The sequence below is a fragment of the Mus musculus genome, chromosome 10, assembly GCF_000001635.26.
Source record: "Mus musculus strain C57BL/6J chromosome 10, GRCm38.p6 C57BL/6J".
Classification (NCBI taxonomy): domain Eukaryota; kingdom Metazoa; phylum Chordata; class Mammalia; order Rodentia; family Muridae; genus Mus; species Mus musculus.
Genome location: NC_000076.6, coordinates 14,698,753 through 14,719,238, shown reverse-complemented (window position 1 = coordinate 14,719,238; position 20,486 = coordinate 14,698,753). Strand labels below are relative to the sequence as shown.

The window sequence follows — 20,486 nt, the reverse complement described above, 5'->3', positions numbered from 1 at the left end:
AGTATACCCATATTTTGAATCTGAAGACATAAGAATATGAGCTAATTTTCTAACCAATCATTAGGCTGCTCGTTTTGGTTGTTCCTCCTAGACCAGCACTGTTACTCAAGAATGTAACTGTCTTTGCCCATTGGTTATAATTCTATATAATGTCATTTCTCCATTGTTGGGGGAAAAAAAAAAACAAGCAAAAGGCCTGGAGTTAACCTTCAGAATATCACAAGAGAAAAGAAGATGAGTCATCCCAGGTTGTGCATTGCTCCTGCTCTGGAGAAAATAACAGTATCCGGTTTAGATAGACATAGTTACTTGTTTAGGTCCGTGCTGTACTCCAGCACCAATAACAATAGCTAGTGAACAGGGTATCTATTAAAGAACAAAAGGAAAAGGTAGATTGTTATGATTTAAGCTAGACCCTAGTCTTATCTTGATTATCACCCTACATATGACTCTTTAGAATAGAGACCTAATAGAGACATCTTTTTCCACATCCCTTGCAAGTATTCAGCAAAGATACATATAACGATACACTGCTAATATTCAGCATTGGAATAATTATCATAAGCCTGTATTTACAAATTCTTAGACCTCCTAGAAATGAGCAATATATTCTGAAAGCCAACCAAAAAATATCAGAACTATTTCCATGCACTTTAGGACACACCATGTTAACACTTTAGAGTACACGGTGTGCCAATTTACATCTAAGCAATTCTCAAGAGACTGCAGGGCCCCTGGGTGCTCAGAGCATCTGTCTGCTGGCCTGCTTTGCTAGCACTCCTGGCTGACTGGCGGGCTTTGCTGATCTTGCAAGTCAAGGGATTATTAGACTGACCACATGCCCTCTGCTTTTGTTTCCTTGTTTTTGTTTTGTTTTGAGATGGTGATAGGAAAGTTGACTAGGGCCCCAGAGATCTATGACGAAAAAAAAAAAGAAAGGAAAAGGAGGAGGGGAGAGAAATTTGCAGACATAGGTGGTTTCTGTTGAACAAGTCAAGAGAGAATGTAAAAGTTTGATTCTGGTAGAAGCAATCTGACAGCATAGTTCAGCAACAGCCCACGGGGATGCCAGGATAACACCTCCTGAAAGATGTCTCTAAATTACATCAAGAACTTCTATGAAGGATGTGTAAGTAGCAAGCAAGAAAATCAATTGCATGGTTATTTGTCTGTGTATTTTAAATCAATTGGCATGTGTGGCGATGAATATATTTACTATACATTTACTAAGAAAATAAAATAACCATCTGCTGTAAAATATTCTGAATTCTAAATTACAGGTAGATTTAACTCTGAGGTACATTCATCCATTGATGCTTTAAAGTAGCTCACACTCTTAATTCAATATTAAGTATAAAAAACAACACTTGCCAAAACTAAATAAATACTGTTCTGTCATTATGATAGTATGTGTTCTAAGTTTAATGTTGTATTTGTCACCTCATCTTCCAAAAGAGGAAATCAGACATTCTAAGATATTTATGGTTTTATTTCAAAGGGATTACAAGAGAAGGAAGTATTCCTCACATTCAAAGCTGTTTAAAGTATTTCTAAACTTACCCATGTTATTGGCAGTAGATCTCTATTTGATGTGTGTACTTTATAATTTATGCGTAAAGTGGAATAATGATGTCATAATGAGGGCTTAACCGTGAACTTGACCATCTCAAAGAGTCTATCTTGCTAAAAACTTCTCAGATCTCAACCTTTTAAAAATTCTTTTTAAAATGGGATCATGAATACATCCTCCCAATTGTCCTTTTTAAATGTTTGTTTCCAACTAATTTTTTCCCTCCAAAACCAACAGGTTAAGCCTCCAACTGTGATCGGCCAGTTCCACACTCTCTTCTTCGGCTCAGTGCGGATGTTCTTCCTCGGAGTGCTGGGCTTTGCTGTCTACGGGAATGAGGCGTTGCACTTCAGCTGTGACCCAGACAAGCGAGAGATAAACCTGTTCTGTTACAATCAGTTCCGGCCAATAACTCCCCAAGTAAGCTTTCTGGCACACACACAAACATTGACTCTCCAATACTCAGAGTTTCTTCTTCTACAGTTTTGAGAAATGTATTATGTTTTTATTGAATGGATAGTTCAGAAGATGTAACAAATTTCTTCTAAATCCAATATTCTATTATCTATCAGCATATGTAGCATAAAGGTATAAATCAGCTATTATAATAAAGTACTTTACCATTTCTTTAGCAGATACCAGTGATAATAAAATATGATTTCCAACCGCCATTATGTTTAAAGTTCTAAAATCATATGTCAGCACCAGTATATTTATTCATCATATTTCATTTTTATTAGGTATTTGCAAAAATGTACAATTTTTAAATTAGCCCTTGATGAATTTGTAAATTCTCCACGTGTCTTTGGTTTTTGCTTATTTGATTTGACTAAAATAGTTCTGGTATGCTCTAGGTGTTCTGGGCATTGCAGCTAGTGATTGTCCTGCTTCCTGGAGCTATTTTCCACCTGTATGCTGCATGCAAAAGCATCAATCAAGACTGCATTCTTCAGAAGCCCGTGTACACTGTGATTTACGTCCTCTCGGTCTTGTTAAGAATCAGCCTGGAGGTGTTCGCATTCTGGCTTCAGATTCACCTCTTCGGCTTCCAAGTGAAGCCGATATACTTGTGTGATACTGAATCTCTTGGTAAAAAACCAAATATTCTAAAATGCATGGTTCCAGAGCACTTTGAAAAGACTATTTTCCTCATTGCAATGTACACATTTACTGTGATCACGATGGTATTATGTGTTGCTGAGGTTTTTGAGATCATATTTAGAAGATCATGTTTTCTCTTTAAACGATGACCGGGTTGATAGCCTATTACCATACCATAGTTCCTATCAGTCATTTATACTTAATTTTCCCATCAAGTATTTCAATTCCAAATGTTCTTTAAACTTTAGTGTGTCTATAATTTATGTATACTAGAAAATAGGATACCAAGTTCTAAACTAGGTGTTTTTGAGCAAATATTTCCTCCTATTGTAATGGTATAACTTATTATGTAATAATGTACATGTAAGCCTAATGATAGCTCTTTTTTTTTTTTCCCGAGACAGGGTTTCTCTGTATAGCCCTGGCTGTCCTGGAACTCACTCTGTAGACCAGGCTGGTCTCGAACTCAGAAATCCGCCTGCCTCTGCCTCCTGAGTGCTGGGATTAAAGGCGTGCACCACCACCACCAACTGGCGATAGCTCATTTTTTAAAATACTAAATGTACAGGCTTCTCTCATGTACAATACTTTAAGTGATCACCTTATTTTTGGCCAAAGAGACTTCTTATGTAGATTAAAGACTGGAAATTTGATGTTCAGAGATGATATTTATGTGCCATGTCACACAACCAAACCAGAATTTACCTCTTTCCCTACACACTGAAACATGTGTCTTTAACTCCAAAGACATAATTATCTTTGCATTTGTGTAAAATATACCTTTAAACACAAAATATAAATTAATTAAAAGTCATATAATTTAATCACTAACTCAAAGAAGGCAAGCAATTGAATTTTTAAATATTAAAACCCATATTGTTTTGCTGGAATCAATATTAAATGATTATGGAGATAGTTGCCGAATAAATTAGAGTTGTTATGAATAACACTGTGTATGGCTTCCTTGGTTTTTGTTGTTTCCATACATCCTCTGCAACAATTAACTTTCATATTAAAAAGTACTGAAATGGAAATTTTGTTTCCATGAAACTATAATTCCTCAACAGTTTTGGCATCATGCCATAGGAAACTTTGCAGAATATCAGAGTACTTCTTTCTATTGCCTGTATTATCAACAACCATCCTCAGCACGTGTCATTTAAAATCCTGTATGTCCTAATGCTTTATGCTGGCCAGCACTTTGGTAGGGAGCCACACAGAGTCAGATACTGAAATTTTGGAATTTTTATTAAGCACTGTTTAGCTTATACTTGATATTAAAAATTCTGTATTAGGATTTTAAAAACCATTGATATAGCTATACATAGAAGCACAGAAGCAAATCCAACTTTGTTTCACTGAACAAATAGCTACGGAGGACCTATTATTTAATGTGTACTACATTGCTAGGTCAAATTTAAAGGCAAAAATTGGTAAACAGAGGAGGTCACATTCTATTGTCCAATGATACATCTAGAGAGTAGTGACCTGTCATAATGAAAGTAAACTGTAAATAAAATAAAAATAAGGTATTTAGTAAGTGTCTAAATATTTCAGAAAATCACTGATAAATTTATAATAATCCATGGAATAATGAAGACAAAGCATCAGAAATTAAAATGTACAATAACCAAATGATACTGAAAACAGAATTTACTGGAATTTGTTTAAAGAATTAAAACAGTGTTTGGAAGCCTATAAAAATTCTATATTATGTCACTAAAAATTATAAATATATTTATCTTCTCACTTTAAGAAATTATCAAAACAACTAGCTAAAAAGATTAAGTAAGATAAGGATGAAACTAAACACACAAAACATAGAAAGATGAAAGTTAGGAGAAAACGGGTTAAAAGAATCTTGCTAAAACTATTAAGTTTTCAGTTACACAGTTTTAGATGATGAAGGAAAACAAATCAGCCTTATAATAAACAAAAAGTGATAGACACCAACGTGATTATAAGAGTAGTTGACTAATTAACAGTAAGTTTAGTGAGATGAAGAAAGTCTTTGAAACCCATATTACTTAGACAGGAGAAACTGATAAAATACATAAAATTACAAATATACTTAAGTCTATTTTAAAAATTCAAATTCAAGTCCCTTCCATAAGGAAAATTCCACATCCAGACGGCCTCTGGTGGAAATCGTCAGATGTCTGAAGAAGAGCGAACACTGCAACATCTCTTTAGGAAGAAAGAAAAAGGAGCCTCCTAGCTTCTTAAGCATGATTGTGCTGGGATGATTGGAAAATATTTTTATTTTATTTAATTAGAGCAGCTTAATTTTGTATCATAATTTTGGTGTCAAAATTCCCAGCAAAAAATAAGCAAATGTAAGCCAGCTATGTATGTACAAATTAAACAGGTTGGGTTTATCCTGGAAATTAGAGACATTTTATAAACACTCAAAGGGAATTGATGTGCTTGACCTGTGTTAAAAGAATAAAGAAGAAACCACATAGCCGTCTTAGCAGATGCCAATGAAAGAATTTGATTATATATAACAGTCATTCCTGATAAAATAAACAAAATCAAACTTTTCACTTAATATGAAAATTACCTAAATTTGATTACATATATACATATACACACACAAATACATATACACATACATGAATGAATCTTTGGAAACACCACATAATATTGAAAGAATGAAAAATTTTCCTCATGATTTCAGCAAGAGAAAAATTTCCCCTTTTACTGTTTTGGTTTAATTTGAACTGTAGCTCATTAAAGCAAAAACAAACAAACAAACAAAAGTATATATGCTGAATGATTTCTTCAATAAATTTAATAAGACCAAAGTAAAAGATATGCAGATATACAGCTTAGAAATCATCTTCACTCATGCAGCAGTACATAGAAAATTCTGTTTTTAAAAAAACCTACAAGAATAGTGAAATGCATCAAGAAAACACTGTAGCAACAAAAATCAGCAACAAAATACTTAAATGTGTAGAAGTATTACCTTTTTGAATAGACTAAAAGGCAGGAAACACACAGGGGAAAAAAAATCACACAATATTTGACAGACAGGTATAAAAACAATGTAGCAATCCTGAAAGAATTTTCTAAAAAAAAAAAAAGCAGGGCATAGCCATAATTATGTTGGTAGCCTTAATCACTTAGAACTTCTGATACTGACTCAAATAGTTCTATAAGCCCAATATAATTTCAGCAAATGTTTATAAATATCTTCAAGTGGTTTCTAAATTATATATGGAAATACAACTGAAAGCAAGTGATAGAATAAATTTCCTAAAAGGGAAAAATCCATAAAATCCATGATTTCAGTACAGTAAGCACCCCCCCCAAAGCAAACAAACAAACAAAAGGCACCATTACTAATAGAGAGAAGAAAAAATGACCTAACACATCTCTCAGAAAATCGCATAGAGACTGAGACTCAAAGAATATTAGCCTAAGTAATAAGTAAATAGAGACAAATCAGGTTGCTGTAAGCAAGCCAAGAGACTTCAAGTCAAAATTTAAAAAGACAACCATTATATACTAGTCAAGTGACCCAATAACGATTGAACAATTTTAAGTGTATCAGTGCACTTGCTGAATATTTGAGCCTCTAATTTCGTAAATTAAACAGTTATGTGGATTAAAGGTCAGACATATGCTGAGACAATCAATACCCCAGATATCAATACCCTATTTTTAGTCTCAGAAAATCCACCCAAAGTAAAAATCAACAGAGAAAGTTCAGACTTAAATTGTATCACAGATCAGTCGGAATTAATAGAAAGCTACAGAATCTGCTGTCACCTGAATTTTTGATCTTAGCCATTCTCACTGGTGTGAGGTGGAATCTCAGGGTTGTTTTGATTTGCATTTCCCTGATGATTAAGGATGTTGAACATTTTTTCAGGTGCTTCTCTGCCATTCGGTATTCCTCAGGTGAGAATTCTTTGTTCAGTTCTGAGCCCCATTTTTTAAGGGGGTTATTTGATTTTCTGAGGTCCACCTTCTTGAGTTCTTTATATATGTTGGATATTAGTCCCCTATCTGATTTAGGATAGGTAAAGATCCTTTCCCAGTCTGTTGGTGGTCTTTTTGTCTTATAGACAGTGTCTTTTGCCTTGCAGAAACTTTGGAGTTTCATTAGGTCCCATTTGTCAATTCTCGATCTTACAGCACAAGCCATTGCTGTTCTGTTCAGGAATTTTTCCCCTGTGCCCATATCTTCAAGGCTTTTCCCCACTTTCTCCTCTATAAGTTTCAGTGTCTCTGGTTTTATGTGAAGTTCCTTGATCCACTTAGATTTGACCTTAGTACAAGGAGATAAGTATGGATCGATTCGCATTCTTCTACATGATAACAACCAGTTGTGCCAGCACCAATTGTTGAAAATGCTGTCTTTCTTCCACTGGATGGTTTTGGCTCCCTTGTCGAAGATCAAGTGACCATAGGTGTGTGGGTTCATTTCTGGGTCTTCAATTCTATTCCATTGGTCCACTTGTCTGTCTCTATACCAGTACCATGCAGTTTTTATCACAATTGCTCTGTAGTAAAGCTTTAGGTCAGGCATGGTGATTCCACCAGAGGTTCTTTTATCCTTGAGAAGAGTTTTTGCTATCCTCGGTTTTTTGTTATTCCAGATGAATTTGCAAATTGCTCCTTCTAATTCGTTGAAGAATTGAGTTGGAATTTTAATGGGGATTGCATTGAATCTGTAGATTGCTTTTGGCAAGATAGCCATTTTTACAATGTTGGTCCTGCCAATCCATGAGCATGGGAGATCTTTCCATCTTCTGAGATCTTCTTTAATTTCTTTCTTCAGGGACTTGAAGTTTTTATCATACAGATCTTTCACTTCCTTCGTTAGAGTCACGCCGAGATATTTTATATTATTTGTGGCTATTGAGAAGGGTGTTGTTTCCCTAATTTCTTTCTCAGCCTGTTTATTCTTTGTGTAGAGAAAGGCCATTGACTTGTTTGAGTTAATTTTATATCCAGCTACTTCACCGAAGCTGTTTATCAGGTTTAGGAGTTCTCTGTTGGAATTTTTAGGGTCACTTATATATACTATCATATCATCTGCAAAAAGTGATATTTTGACTTCCTCTTTTCCAATTTGTATCCCCTTGATCTCCTTTTGTTGTCGAATTGCTCTGGCTAATACTTCAAGTACTATGTTGAAAAGGTAGGGAGAAAGTGGGCAGCCTTGTCTAGTCCCTGATTTTAGTGGGATTGCTTCCAGCTTCTCTCCATTTACTTTGATGTTGGCTACTGGTTTGCTGTAGATTGCTTTTATCATGTTTAGGTATTGGCCTTGAATTCCTGATCTTTCCAGAACTTTTATCATGAATGGGTGTTGGATCTTGTCAAATGCTTTTTCTGCATCTAACGAGATGATCATGTGGTTTTTGTCTTTGAGTTTGTTTATATAATGGATTACATTGATGGATTTTCGTATATTAAACCATCCCTGCATCCCTGGAATAAAACCTACTTGGTCAGGATGGATGATTGCTTTAATGTGTTCTTGGATTCGGTTAGCGAGAATTTTATTAAGGATTTTTGCATCGATGTTCATAAGAGAAATTGGTCTGAAGTTCTCTATCTTTGTTGGATCTTTCTGTGGTTTAGGTATCAGAGTAATAGTGGCTTCATAAAATGAGTTGGGTAGAATACCTTCTACTTCTATCTTGTGAAAAAGTTTGTGCAGAACTGGAGTTAGATCTTCTTTGAAGGTCTGATAGAACTCTGTACTAAACCCGTCTGGTCCTGGGCTTTTTTTGGCTGGGAGACTATTAATAACTGCTTCTATTTCTTTAGGGGATATGGGACTGTTTAGAAGGTCAACTTGATCCTGATTCAACTTTGGTACCTGGTATCTGTCCAGAAATTTGTCTATTTCGTCCAGGTTTTCCAGTTTTGTTGAGTATAGCCTTTTGTAGAAGGATCTGATGGTGTTTTGGATTTCTTCAGGATCTGTTGTTATGTCTCCCTTTTCATTTCTGATTTTGTTAATTAGGATTTTGTCCCTGTGCCCTTTAGTGAGTCTAGCTAAGGGTTTATCTATCTTGTTGATTTTCTCAAAGAACCAACTCCTCGTTTGGTTAATTCTTTGAATAGTTCTTCTTGTTTCCACTTGGTTGATTTCACCCCTGGCGAGGATGTGGAGAAAGAGGAACACTCCTCCATTGTTGGTGGGATTGCAGGCTTGTACAACCACTCTGGAAATCAGTCTGGCGGTTCCTCAGAAAATTGGACATAGTACTACCGGAGGATCCAGCAATACCTCTCCTGGGCATATATCCAGAAGAAGCCCCAACTGGTAAGAAGGACACATGCTCCACTATGTTCATAGCAGCCTTATTTATAATAGCCAGAAACTGGAAAGAACCCAGATGCCCCTCAACAGAGGAATGGATACAGAAAATGTGGTACATCTACACAATGGAGTACTACTCAGCTATTAAAAAGAATGAATTTATGAAATTCCTAGCCAAATGGATGGACCTGGAGAGCATCATCCTGAGTGAGGTAACACAATCACAAAGGAACTCACACAATATGTACTCACTGATAAGTGGATACTAGCCCAAAACCTAGGATACCCACGATATAAGATACAATTTCCTAAACACATGAAACTCAAGAAAAATGAAGACTGAAGTGTGGACACTATGCCCCTCCTTAGAAGTGGGAACAAAACACCCATGGAAGGAGTTACAGAAACAAAGTTTGGAGCTGAGATGAAAGGATGGACCATGTAGAGACTGCCATATCCAGGGATCCACCCCATAATCAGCATCCAAACGCTGACACCATTGCATATACTAGCAAGATTTTATCGAAAGGACCCAGATGTAGCTGTCTCTTGTGAGACTATGCCGGGGCCTAGCAAACACAGAAGTGGATGCTCACAGTCAGCTAATGGATGGATCACAGGGCTCCCAATGGAGGAGCTAGAGAAAGTACCCAAGGAGCTAAAGGGATCTGCAACCCTATAGGTGGAACAACATTATGAACTAACCAGTACCCCTGAGCTCTTGACTCTAGCTGCATATGTATCAAAAGATGGCCTAGTCGGCCATCACTGGAAAGAGAGGCCCATTGGACACGCAGACTTTGTGTGCCCCGGTACAGGGGAACGCCAGGGCCAAAGGGGGGGAGTGGGTGGGTAGGGGAGTGGGGGTGGGTGGGTAAGGGGGACTTTTGGTATAGCATTGGAAATGTAAATGAGCTAAATACCTAATAAAAAATGGAAAAAAAAATAAAATTATTAGCTTAATTATAAAAAAAAAAAAAAAAAAAAAAAAAAAAGAAAGCTACAGAAAATTCTACCCAATGTATCCGAAGTATACATTCTTCTACTCCTCCTACAGAACTTTGTCTATCATAGCACATATTATAGGTCGTAAAGTGAGTCTAAATAAATACAAGAGAATTAAAACAATTCCCTGTATCTTGTGAGACAATGGAATAAAACTAGAAACAAACACAAATATTTAAAGACTGAACAACACACTCTAGAGGGAGCAGTGAGTCATTAAAGAAATCAAGGAAGAAACTTTAAAGTTTGGGGAATCAAGTGAAAACCACAGCATAACTCACCAGAACGCTGGGATACAAATAAGACAGTTGTTATTGGAACATGAGAAACTATATAGTCGAGAGTCTAAAGCTGTGAATGCCCACATTAAAAAGAAATTTCAAGGAGATCACTAGTAAAAAACCTAGGAGTATCCTTCAACCATTCTAGGGGAAATAGAACAAGCCAAACTCCAAAGAAGTAGGCACTGAGAACCAATGGAGGACAGGGCAGGAAATAATGAACCAGAGGCTACAAGAGTACCATTATATCAGTTCAAAAGAGTGTGGTTCTTTGAAAAGATACACCAGACTTAGAAAATTCCAGTCAAACCAACCAGAGAGAGAAACCACAATTAGAGATGTAAAAAAGGTTGTTAAGGGAGCATCCAATGAAAAACTCATGGAATCATTAGAGATTATTTCAAAAACTTATATTCAAAAAAAGCAACTGAAAAATCTAAAGGAAATAACTTCCTAGGTATATATAACTCACCAAAATTAGACATAAATTAGAAAACTTAATATTTGTAAGGTTATTTTATTACTTGAGAAGATCAAATTGTTTGGGGAATAAGCTTCCAAGTATTGGAAAAGAAAAATACCCTTACCTTTATTACAAGAACAGAAAAGAAATCAATCTGCTGGCTTCGTGAGCAATGCATAGCACTTTACTACCTGAACTCAGAGTTCACCTCATGTTCGACAGACATTACACAATATATTACTCTAATCATTTGACTAAATGATGCAACTTGACACTCTCCAGAAGACGGAGTCAGATCTCCTTATGGATGGTTGTGAGCCACCATGTGGTTGCTGGGATTTGAACTCAGGACCTTTGGAAGAACAGTCAATGATCTTACCCACTGAGCCATCTCTCCAGCCCATACTTTTGGTTTTTTGAGACAGTGTTTCTCTGTGTAGCCCTGGCTGTCCTGAAACTTAGTCTGTGGAGCAGGCTGGCCTTAAATTCACAGAGATCTGCCTGCTTTTGTTGCCTGGATGCTTGGATTAAAGGTGTGCACCACCCCAGCCCAACAATGAAAATTTTAAGCAGTCATTAACAGTCTCCCAAACAAAAAAGTCCAGGACTAGATGGGTTTAGTGCAGAATTCTTTCAGACCTTCAAAAAAGATCTAATACCAATACTCTTCAAACTATTCCACAAAATAGAAACAGAAGGAACACTACCCAATTCATTCTATGAAGTCATAGTTACACTGCTTATTTTCCCTTGGAAATGAAATGGTTTCTATCTAAGCAGGAACTTTTCACAATTTCCTTTCATAGAGGACTTCATAAAGAATTTCTTCTACTTCTATCATATTTAATGTTACAAATAGATTTTTTTAAATGTGGTTTAGTGCATATTACTTTTAGCTTCAGAAGACATTATGTATACTTAAGAGGCATTTAACTATTATAAATTATTTTGATGACTTAAAAATATCAATATTGAGTTGTATATTTTAAAATAAATTTTATTAGTTTAATAAAAAAGAAAAAAGGATGCAACTTGAATATGTATGAATATGAATCAGATTTTAATTACTGTAACAGGATATAGCAATGATAGATTTCTTCTAATCAAAATGAGCCCTTGCTGAGTTTAAAATAAATGAATGAATAAAGGCAAAAAAAATTAGACAACTTAAAAATTTCGCAACCAGAAATTAAAATGAAGCAATATTTTTTCAAAAGTTTGTCCACAAAGCAAGAATGAATGAATGAATGAATGAATGAATGAATAAGCTAGTAATGTTTACTACTAGATGTCCCTCCACTCCCCCAAGACAAGTTCCTGGCTGTCCTGGAATTCCCTCTGAAGACTATATTTTCCTAGACCCCAGAGATTCACCTACCTCTGCCTTCAGAATGCTGGGATTAAAGGTATGCACCACCATGCCTGACACTATTGAATTTTAGTGAATCTTTATGGAAGAACCTATAGCAATACGTCTCAAGCCATTCCATGTATAAAAAGGGAAGCAACACTACCATTTTCATTCAGTGATACTAGTGTTACTCTGGTGGTAAACCACATAAGGCAAACACTATATACCAATATTGGCGTTGAAAAAACAGGAAAGTTCAGCCGGGCGGTGGTGGGGCACGCCTTTAATCCCAGCACTTGAGAGGCAGAGGCAGGTAGATTTCTGAGTTTGAGGCCAGCCTGGTCTACAAAGTGAGTTCCAAAACAGCCAGGGCTATACAGAGAAACCCTATCTCAAAAAAACAAAACAAAAAACAAACAAACAAATAAAACCCAAACAAAAAGAAAAAAAATACAGGAAAGTTCAAATGAAATGTAAGTCCTTAAGGATGATACTATGCAATGGAGAGGTGGCAATAGATAAATAAATAAATAAATAAATAAATAAATATCACTGCTATAAAGAAAAGGTGGGGTGTGCTATAAAGTCAGAAGTGCAGACTCTCCTGGACTCTATCTTGTCAAGTAGTAAGACAGACTAATACTTTCCTAATGTTCATCATCTTCCTCCACTAATCAACTCGCATAGTTCACTAAAACAAGCACTAGCCATATCAGAGAAAGTATTCAATTCTTATTAGTTCGCATGTGTTTACCTTTCAAGTTTGAAAAGGACTGTCTATTCAGTCCAGTATTTGGACATGCAAATTTTAATCTAGTATTTAAACATAGTGTTTCTCATATAAGAATTTAAAACTTCTAAACTAAAAGCAATGGTTGTTTCCAGTTCCAATCTCCTTTAAGTACATGTTTTCAGTATCTCTTTACAGTTTCTAGAAAGGCTATAACGTGTACTTCTGTGTGTGTGAATGTATAAATTTTTATTTTGTGATCATTTTCTCTGTTAAAACTAATGACACCTCCACCCCCCACTCCACCCCACCCTCCCCCCCCCCCACCAAAAAAAAAAAAAAACCCACTGTGGCCCATCTATATGCATATGTCTGTAATCTCTACTAACTGGGAAGCCCTGGGTAAAGGATTTCAAGTCCAAAGCTTAGTTTGGCAATTTAGTGAGACCCAGTCTCATAAAAATAAAGACAAGGGAGAGAGTGAGGGAGGGAGGGAGGGAGGGAGGGAGGGAGGGAGGGAGGGAGGGAGGGAGGGAGGGAGGGAGGGAAGGGAAGGAAAATTTGAAAGCTGAGAAGGTAGCTTAGTAGTATATACGCTTGCCAGAATATTCCCAACAAAACACACACGCATGAGATAAAGAGAGGGGAGGGGAAGTTTTCCTTTCTCGCAGTTAAAGTCCTTTACGTTATTTTCCCCTTTCTTCTCTTTCATTCATTCCATGCAAACAAACAAACAAAAACAAAAGTTAAATTTAAAACCTCTATCTCCGCTTACCAGCAGAGAGCGCTGGAGCCGTGTGCGACACAGGAGACTCTCATTCTCCAAATAATAACTGCCTTAAACCAGGCAGTAAGTTTGTCTCCTTCGGGCACCCGTCGCGGACAAGCGTCTCAGCAACGGATGCGTGGGTGAGAATTGCCCGCTCGGAGGCGGAAGCGGAAGTATCTGTGACCGGCGAGTAGGAAGTAGCGCTTCCGGGAGTGGAGATGGCCGCGCTGGCCCCTCTGCCGCCGCTGCCCGCGCAGTTTAAGAGCATACAGCACCATTTGAGAACGGCGCAGGAGCATGACAAGCGGGACCCCGTGGTGGCCTACTACTGTGAGTCCCTCCGAGTCCCCGTTCTCCCGCCCGGTTGCGCCCCGCGCCTCCCTCCGCTCTTGAGGCCCGCCCCGCCCCCTGGCTTCAGACCTGAGCCTTGACCTCTGGCTCGGCCAGGAGGACCCCAAGTACTAGACTCCCTCCACACCCGGACCCCCGTCTCTCCAGCTTAGAGCCTCGGACACGCCTCCCGGCTGTTCTTTCTTCTGGGAATGAGAACCTCGATAGTCATAGGTTTCCCAGAGATGGGTGGGAAGGGAGACTAACAGAAAACATAACGAAAGCTGTGCATTAATCACGAGAGCTTTCAGGTCCCTTCCGAAACTCAGACGGTTCAGTGGACAGTGGCTACTACTGAAAATTTGAATTTGACTGTTCTTGACTTGTTTTCCGTACTCCTCATTACCACCAGTAAGAATTTGGAGTCATCCTTTAGCTATCCTGAAAGTTAAGAAGTTTAATGCCAATATTCCTAGTTTGAGATGTATATACTACTGAAGAGGACACAGTTTGAACTCCGTTCAGACATGCAGAGTTGGTGAAGTGGATAGGACTAGTAGTTTTATGTAAACTATGATTTGAATATTATACTCCTATCTTTGTTGCAAGAAATGACTGTACTCTGAGTTTCTAAAGAACTTTCAGAATACAGAAATGATGTGTCCTCTGTTGTGGACATTGTTAGCAAAAATCTGGACCAAGTCAAGCCTTCCCTTGTGGACATGTATGTACCTCATTTCTCAAATGTGCATGGATGTCCCCCTACCACCACCAATAATTGCCATTCTCCACTTGATTTATGATCTGAATTCCCACCTCTTCTGCAAGCCACTCGGTGGCTATACTTCATTTTTATAAAAATCATACCAGTATTGTTCCCACCATTCTTGTTCTTTTGATGATCTTCAAACATATCCTAATTATTGAGCCTTTTTACCTATTGACGAGCATTCCTAAGTACTGGGAAAAAAAAACTAAAACCCAGCTCCTGTGGTCCTAGGACTACTGAGAGGAGGGGCGTTTGAACAGTACGCATTTTATAATTTCAGGAACGGGCATAGAAGTGCCACAGTACTGTAGAGGGGACCTCATTTTCCTGTGTTCAGAAACACATTGCTCAGTTGACAATGGAAGCCAGACCTTTGTGCACAATTGCTGAAGAATATACCTTTAAAAGGAACAAAAGTCTGAAGGTCCACAGAGAAGTTTAAAAGAGGAGGAGTGAGGATTTGGAGAGTATAGAGCCAGAGAGAAGTTGGATACAACAAAGAGGCTGGCTCTGGACTGTGAACCAGGGCCCTTTGTTTCCCTCTAAGCCAATCCTTATTCATGAACCTGTAACTGTGCACCTTTGTCACTACCCAGGATCTTTTCCTTCCTGTGTCATTGTGGTCATTCCTGCCCTTTGTTCTAAGCTTGATTCCCCTGTTTTCTTTGTTTAAAACAACAAGAACCAACCAAACAAACAAACAAAAACAAGAGAAGTGCTTCTCATGTCAGTCCCCTAAAATTAAGCCTTACAGCTTCCTGTCATAGGTAAACTTGAAATGGGAGTCCACGCTTGTCCTCACCTTTTTGCCTGCTGTCATCTGGTTTTTATGGGTGTTTCTATTTCAGTAGCATCCCTTCTCCCTAGTCATGAATGGGCATTTTTATGACAAAGTCAGTATGGCTGTACTGCAGTTTCTGTTATGAGACCTGCATGATATCCATACAGAATTTAAGGAGCGACAGGAGGTATGCATGTACTCACATTTGATGTTACTGAAGTTTTAATTTTTGCTAACTTGGTGGCCCTGGATGCTGTCTCTTTGAAGTGATATTTGCAATTCTCTGAGACTTAATGAGGTTCAACATCTATTCACATGCTAATTAAGCAAGTGCTTTTCTTTTTAACTGCCTTTTGTTGCTTTTGCCCAGGCTTCTATTGAAATGTCACTTCCTAATAATATATACTAATCCTTTGTTGCATGAATTGCAGCTATTTTCTCCCAGTTCACAGTCTGGTTTTTCTTCAAGAAGTCTTTTTTTCCAAAATGCTTGATATAAATTGTCTGTCAGTAGCTAGGATACATTCCAGTTTGCTAGGCCTTGATTTCTTTTGTGTCCTCACTTGGGATTTTTCTTTCTTAAGACTATAACTGGATCTCTTATCAACTATAGAAACTTTTGTTGTTGATGCTATTTTATTATCACTCTTGTGAAGTTTCTATTACATGTGTGCTATCCTTTTCCTTTTAACTGTCTTCTCTTAAAGCTTTCATATATTTCATTTGTGGTATGCTGTGTAAATCCTTAAGGCCTTTTCTTCCACATATCTGTTGCTTAACACAGCTATTGAGTTGACATCAACATCAACATTCATTTTTTATTTCTGAGTACTGTTTTTTTTTTTTTCAAATCTTTCTGCCCAGTTCTGGTAGTTTCTTAGTATTAAGTTCATCTTTAAACCTTTTAAGTTACATTCCTACACACATAACCTATATGCTGTAAAAATCCAAAAAGGCTATTAATGTCAACATGATGACACAAGTAAAAAAATTCTCACGGAGAAATATTATCACGTGCTCCAGACTATTGAAATATATAATTTTCCTCCCACGCCAAAGAGTTGGGTTCTAGAGATTGCTTACTATGCAAACATGAAAACTGAGTTCAGACCTCCAGCACCTGCATAAAAGATAGCATGAGTCTGGGAAGCGAGACCTGTAGAGACAAGGAGCTTGCCTTCTGCCATATGACCCAGCCAGTGGGGATAAACTCCAGGTTCAGTGAGAGACCTTGTCTCAGAAAATGAGGCAGAAAGCAACCGAGAAAAACTCCCATCTTTGATCCCTGCCTTCATACATGCCTGCAGAAGGATACAGATATACACACCAAATTATCGGCAGTCTCTGTGTATAAAATACTTATGAAACAAAACTATGTATTGACTTGAATCTCTAGTACAGATACCATTATAATTAGGAATTTCTAAGAATATGAAATGAAAATACATTCTCTGTGTTATATTTATTACTGAGTAATTTTTTAAAAAGTGATTCCTGGACTTAATAGGAATTCTCTTATTTTGTTTGGTTGTTGTTACCTTAGTAGTCTTACATTTCTAGGTTGCTTGCTCTTTTGTTCTCCTTTTAAATCAGAAGTTAATGCTAAAATATATATTAGATTATTTTTGTCCCTCTTTAGTAGTACTAAGGCATTTATTGTTTACTTGCTTGGACTATTTAACATACTCATTGTAAAATAGTGAATACACCATAATTGAAAAATCTGTCCATTCCAAGAATGAATCTCATAAGTTTGTCTTGTGGTGGTGTGGGTTTTTCAAACATAGTCAATAGCTCTGGTTTCCCTCCAACTCAGCAAGACTCACCTGAATGCTGAGATTGCAGGTGTGAGAGCCCACAGCCAGCAAGTTCATTTTTAATTACGAGTGTTTCTCTTGAGGTCAGTTTTGATCCATGTGCAGGTGTAAGAAATAATACAGAGAAAGCCTGTTGTTCCCAAAAATGCCATATGACATCTCAGCCAGAAAATTGAAATTGGTACAGTCCACCAATGTTTTTCTCAGATTTCCAAGTCTTACACATATTTATTTATGTGTATATACACTTAATTCTAAGCAGTTTTGTCAGTATTGGTTCCTATTCTTATCATCACAGTCTAGACACAACAGCCTAAGAATTCATTTCTGAAAGTATGACCTATTGGCAGTAAGGTGTTTGGCAAGAGGATGTCCAAACAGGATTTGTCCTTGGAATACACTTGGTTTATTCGCACAGAGATTCCTTATAAAATCGTGATAATATCGAAGTTAAATAGGCATCTTCCCGAGTGGTGAACAGTTGTTTAGGCAGAAATGCTGCTGCAGGGTTCCAGTGCTGATTCTTCTCCTGCAAGGACTCTGAGAAGCTTAAAGCCTCCGCTCACATCCACCATAAAGTCCTTCAGTTGTGGAGCACTGTAAGGATGGCACTTGATGGAAGTTCTGGAGGTCCTTGAAAGCATAGGCCAATTGCTAGTACTGACAAGTGGGCCCAGTGACAGAGCTGGAATGTTCAGTGGTCGCCAAGGCCAAAGTCTCACAAAGTCTGCACAAAGTCTCAGGTCCTTTTACCAATGAGTATCAGCACAGAAACTAGAGAAGCCATGTTTTGGGAGCAGTGTGATCCTAGAGACAATCTGGTAGCTTTGTGCTCTCAGGGCTCAGAGCTTGGGACTGGCTCACTAGCACATCAACAACACCTTGGAGTCATGTCATTAAAATATCAAGGCCTGTTCTGTGCTAGGCTCCTGTGTTTAAGGTATCTGAGCTGCCAGGTAGCCTGCCTAGAGCTGGCTTCTGAGGTATAGCTCTTAACAAAGATGCCTAATTGCAAACTCAGCCATCATATTATTTCAAGTCACATAAAATGGTGTCTAAGTTACACAAAATGGTTTATATATTCCTTACATCCATCATGGTGCCCTTTACCATATCTACATTATTTTCCATGTATGTATGTATGTATGTATAGACATATAATCTCTTATGTGTTTACTTCAGCTTAGTAATTTAACTGATGAAGGACATTCAGGACATTTCCTATTAATATTATGAATAAAGCTAACAGGTCAACAAGAATTTCTCAGAGATAAAAACACCAGAAATTGCAATTCTTTTATCATCTTAATTCCCACGTACAAGCAGTCTGAATAGCAGTGGTGCTGGGAATCTAAACTTAGATCCCTGTGCTCGCACACGAACCTTACCATTGAGCCATCTCCCCAGCCCCGATTGTTACAGATGCAAGATCCCTGTGAATAAGTAGACAAACTAATGAAGGACGGAGTACTAGTTATTAACACTCAGCTTTATCAGGGTTCCCACTTGGTTTTTATATCAGCTTGATATGAGCTAGAGTCATAGAGAACTTCAATTGAGAAAATGCCTACATCAGACTCAATTGAGAAAATGCTGACATCAGATTTGGCTGTAGGCAAGCCTGTAGAACATTTTCTTGGTTAGTGATTGATGAGGGAAGGCTCAGCCCATTGTGGGTGCTGCCATCCCTGGGCAGGTGGTGGGGGAGCATGTGGGAGACTTTTGGGATAGCATTGGAAATGTAAATGAAATAAATACCTAAAAACAAAAACAAAAAACAAAAAACAAAAAAACAAAAAAACTAATGAATGAGCCCCACAAGTCAAATAGCTTTGATGTCCCTAAAAGATACATACATACATACATATATATATATATATATATATATATTTGAGTTCTATTTTATTTTGTTTATGAAAATGTAAAAAAAAAAAACCAAGCTGGAGGGTTAATTTGGGGGGTTGGGTGTTTTATAAGTCAACTGCTTGCAATCCATTTGCTCAAAAGTTACTGCGCTGAATAAAGTTTGAGAACTGAAAAAAAAAACAAGCAAACAAAAAAGAAAGTAGGGTAAGCTTTCTTTTTTCAGAGCAGTGAGAAACAAGCCATTAAGCAGCACTCCTCTGTGGTCTCTGCATCAGCTCCTGCTGCAGGTTCCTGTTGTGTTTGAGTCCCTGTTCTGATGCTTTTGGGGATGAGCTATGAAGGGAATAAACCCTTTCTTCCCCAAGTTGCTTTTGGATATGGTGTTTCATCACAGCACTAGTAACCCTAACTAAGATAATCAGTAATAAGTATAAGTTAAACCAGTACCATATTTTAATATAAAAATTGAACTTGGTGCACGTTCAGTGACATAGCTAAGTGAATTGGCACAAACGTGTTGAAGGCATTTTGGGAAAATTAAATATCTGCAGTTAAGTGCTTCCAGTTTGGGTAAATTCATGTTTAGGAAAAAGTCATGAATATTGCTTTAAGCAGAATTCCTTGAAATATATATGATGTATATCTTTTTTCCATTAATAAAGCCAGAAAAGGTAAGAGTCCCTACAAACAACGTACACTGAAATATTTTGGACACTGCTAGATCTGCTCCTGTGGGTAACACTAAGTGCAGGAAGATCTTAACATTCTCGTTTGGTGAGCATTACAACCTACACCTGTACTCCTGGCGCTCAGGTGAGTTGAGAGGAGCAAGAGTTCACAGCCAACCTGGGCTACATGAGAACCTGCCTCAGAAAAGCAACAGTGCTAGGCAAATAGCTCCCTGTTTAGCAACTGCTAGCACGTGTGGGGCACAAGTACTTTTATAAATAAAGAAGGTGTAAAATTTCAAAGCACAGAGTGTGGTCTGTGTGTGTGTGTTTATGTGTGTGTGTAAGTGTAAATATATCACAAATATATAAATACATATGAAAATAGTGACTTCACTGGTAGAAATTATTGTTGAAAAAATGGCAAAGTGCATTTTATAAGATGACAAGCTATTTAAAAATGTAGGACAAAGAATAAGCAATAGCATGTTTGTATATGTACAGCATTTTTGCTTCTGATTGCTTTTTTCACTTTCTCTAAGTTGACATATTTTATATTGTAAAAATAAATAAAACCATTAAAAACTGTAATCAAAACTATTAAAAGGCATAGGCAGTGAGGAGCCTCAAATGCTAATAAAAAATTAGCAGGGTCTTTTTAAGTCTCCCCACCCCCTTTCTTTAATAAAACCAGAA

At 37.4% G+C, this 20,486-nt stretch overlaps 2 protein-coding genes and 1 long non-coding RNA gene across 5 annotated transcripts in view; 2 read left to right on the top strand and 1 right to left on the bottom strand.

Moving 5' to 3' along the window:
* The window catches only part of 1700016L04Rik (RIKEN cDNA 1700016L04 gene), a 53,411-nt gene extending 39,781 nt beyond the window's left edge, over nt 1-13,630 (bottom strand). Inside the window, exon 1 of the long non-coding RNA NR_045824.1 lies at nt 13,566-13,630. This is a non-coding gene — a long non-coding RNA (RIKEN cDNA 1700016L04 gene). The remainder of the gene's footprint in view (nt 1-13,565) is intronic.
* Gje1 (gap junction protein, epsilon 1) lies at nt 1,025-3,613 on the top strand. 2 transcript variants are annotated; one of them, NM_029722.2, is made up of 3 exons: nt 1,025-1,129; nt 1,808-1,990; nt 2,425-3,613. In NM_029722.2, the coding sequence occupies exons 1-3, from the start codon at nt 1,091-1,093 to the stop codon at nt 2,818-2,820; spliced, it is 618 nt and encodes a 205-aa protein (NP_083998.1). In that variant the 5' UTR covers nt 1,025-1,090; the 3' UTR covers nt 2,821-3,613. The 2 variants fall into 2 exon arrangements, with proteins under 2 accessions (NP_083998.1, XP_030101219.1); XM_030245359.1 differs by lacking the exon at nt 1,025-1,129 and having other exon boundaries at nt 1,710-1,990; nt 2,425-3,099.
* A 66-nt stretch (nt 13,631-13,696) lies between the features above and the next one.
* The window catches only part of Vta1 (vesicle (multivesicular body) trafficking 1), a 50,783-nt gene continuing 43,993 nt past the window's right edge, over nt 13,697-20,486 (top strand). Inside the window, exon 1 of one of the 2 annotated variants that reach the window (XM_006512809.4) lies at nt 13,697-13,889. In XM_006512809.4, coding sequence (XP_006512872.1) covers nt 13,778-13,889 — 112 coding nt within the window. In that variant the 5' untranslated portion in view covers nt 13,697-13,777. The remainder of the gene's footprint in view (nt 13,890-20,486) is intronic. The other variant, NM_025418.3, reaches the window with a different exon arrangement.

Excerpts from the sequence above, each read along its gene's own strand:
- Gje1 (XM_030245359.1), top strand. The coding sequence starts at position 1,736 with ATGAATACATCCTCCCAATTGTCCTTTTTAAATGTTTGTTTCCAACTA. Across the intron at positions 1,991-2,424 it reads TCCGGCCAATAACTCCCCAA|GTGTTCTGGGCATTGCAGCT; the intron begins GTAAGCTTTCTG and ends GGTATGCTCTAG.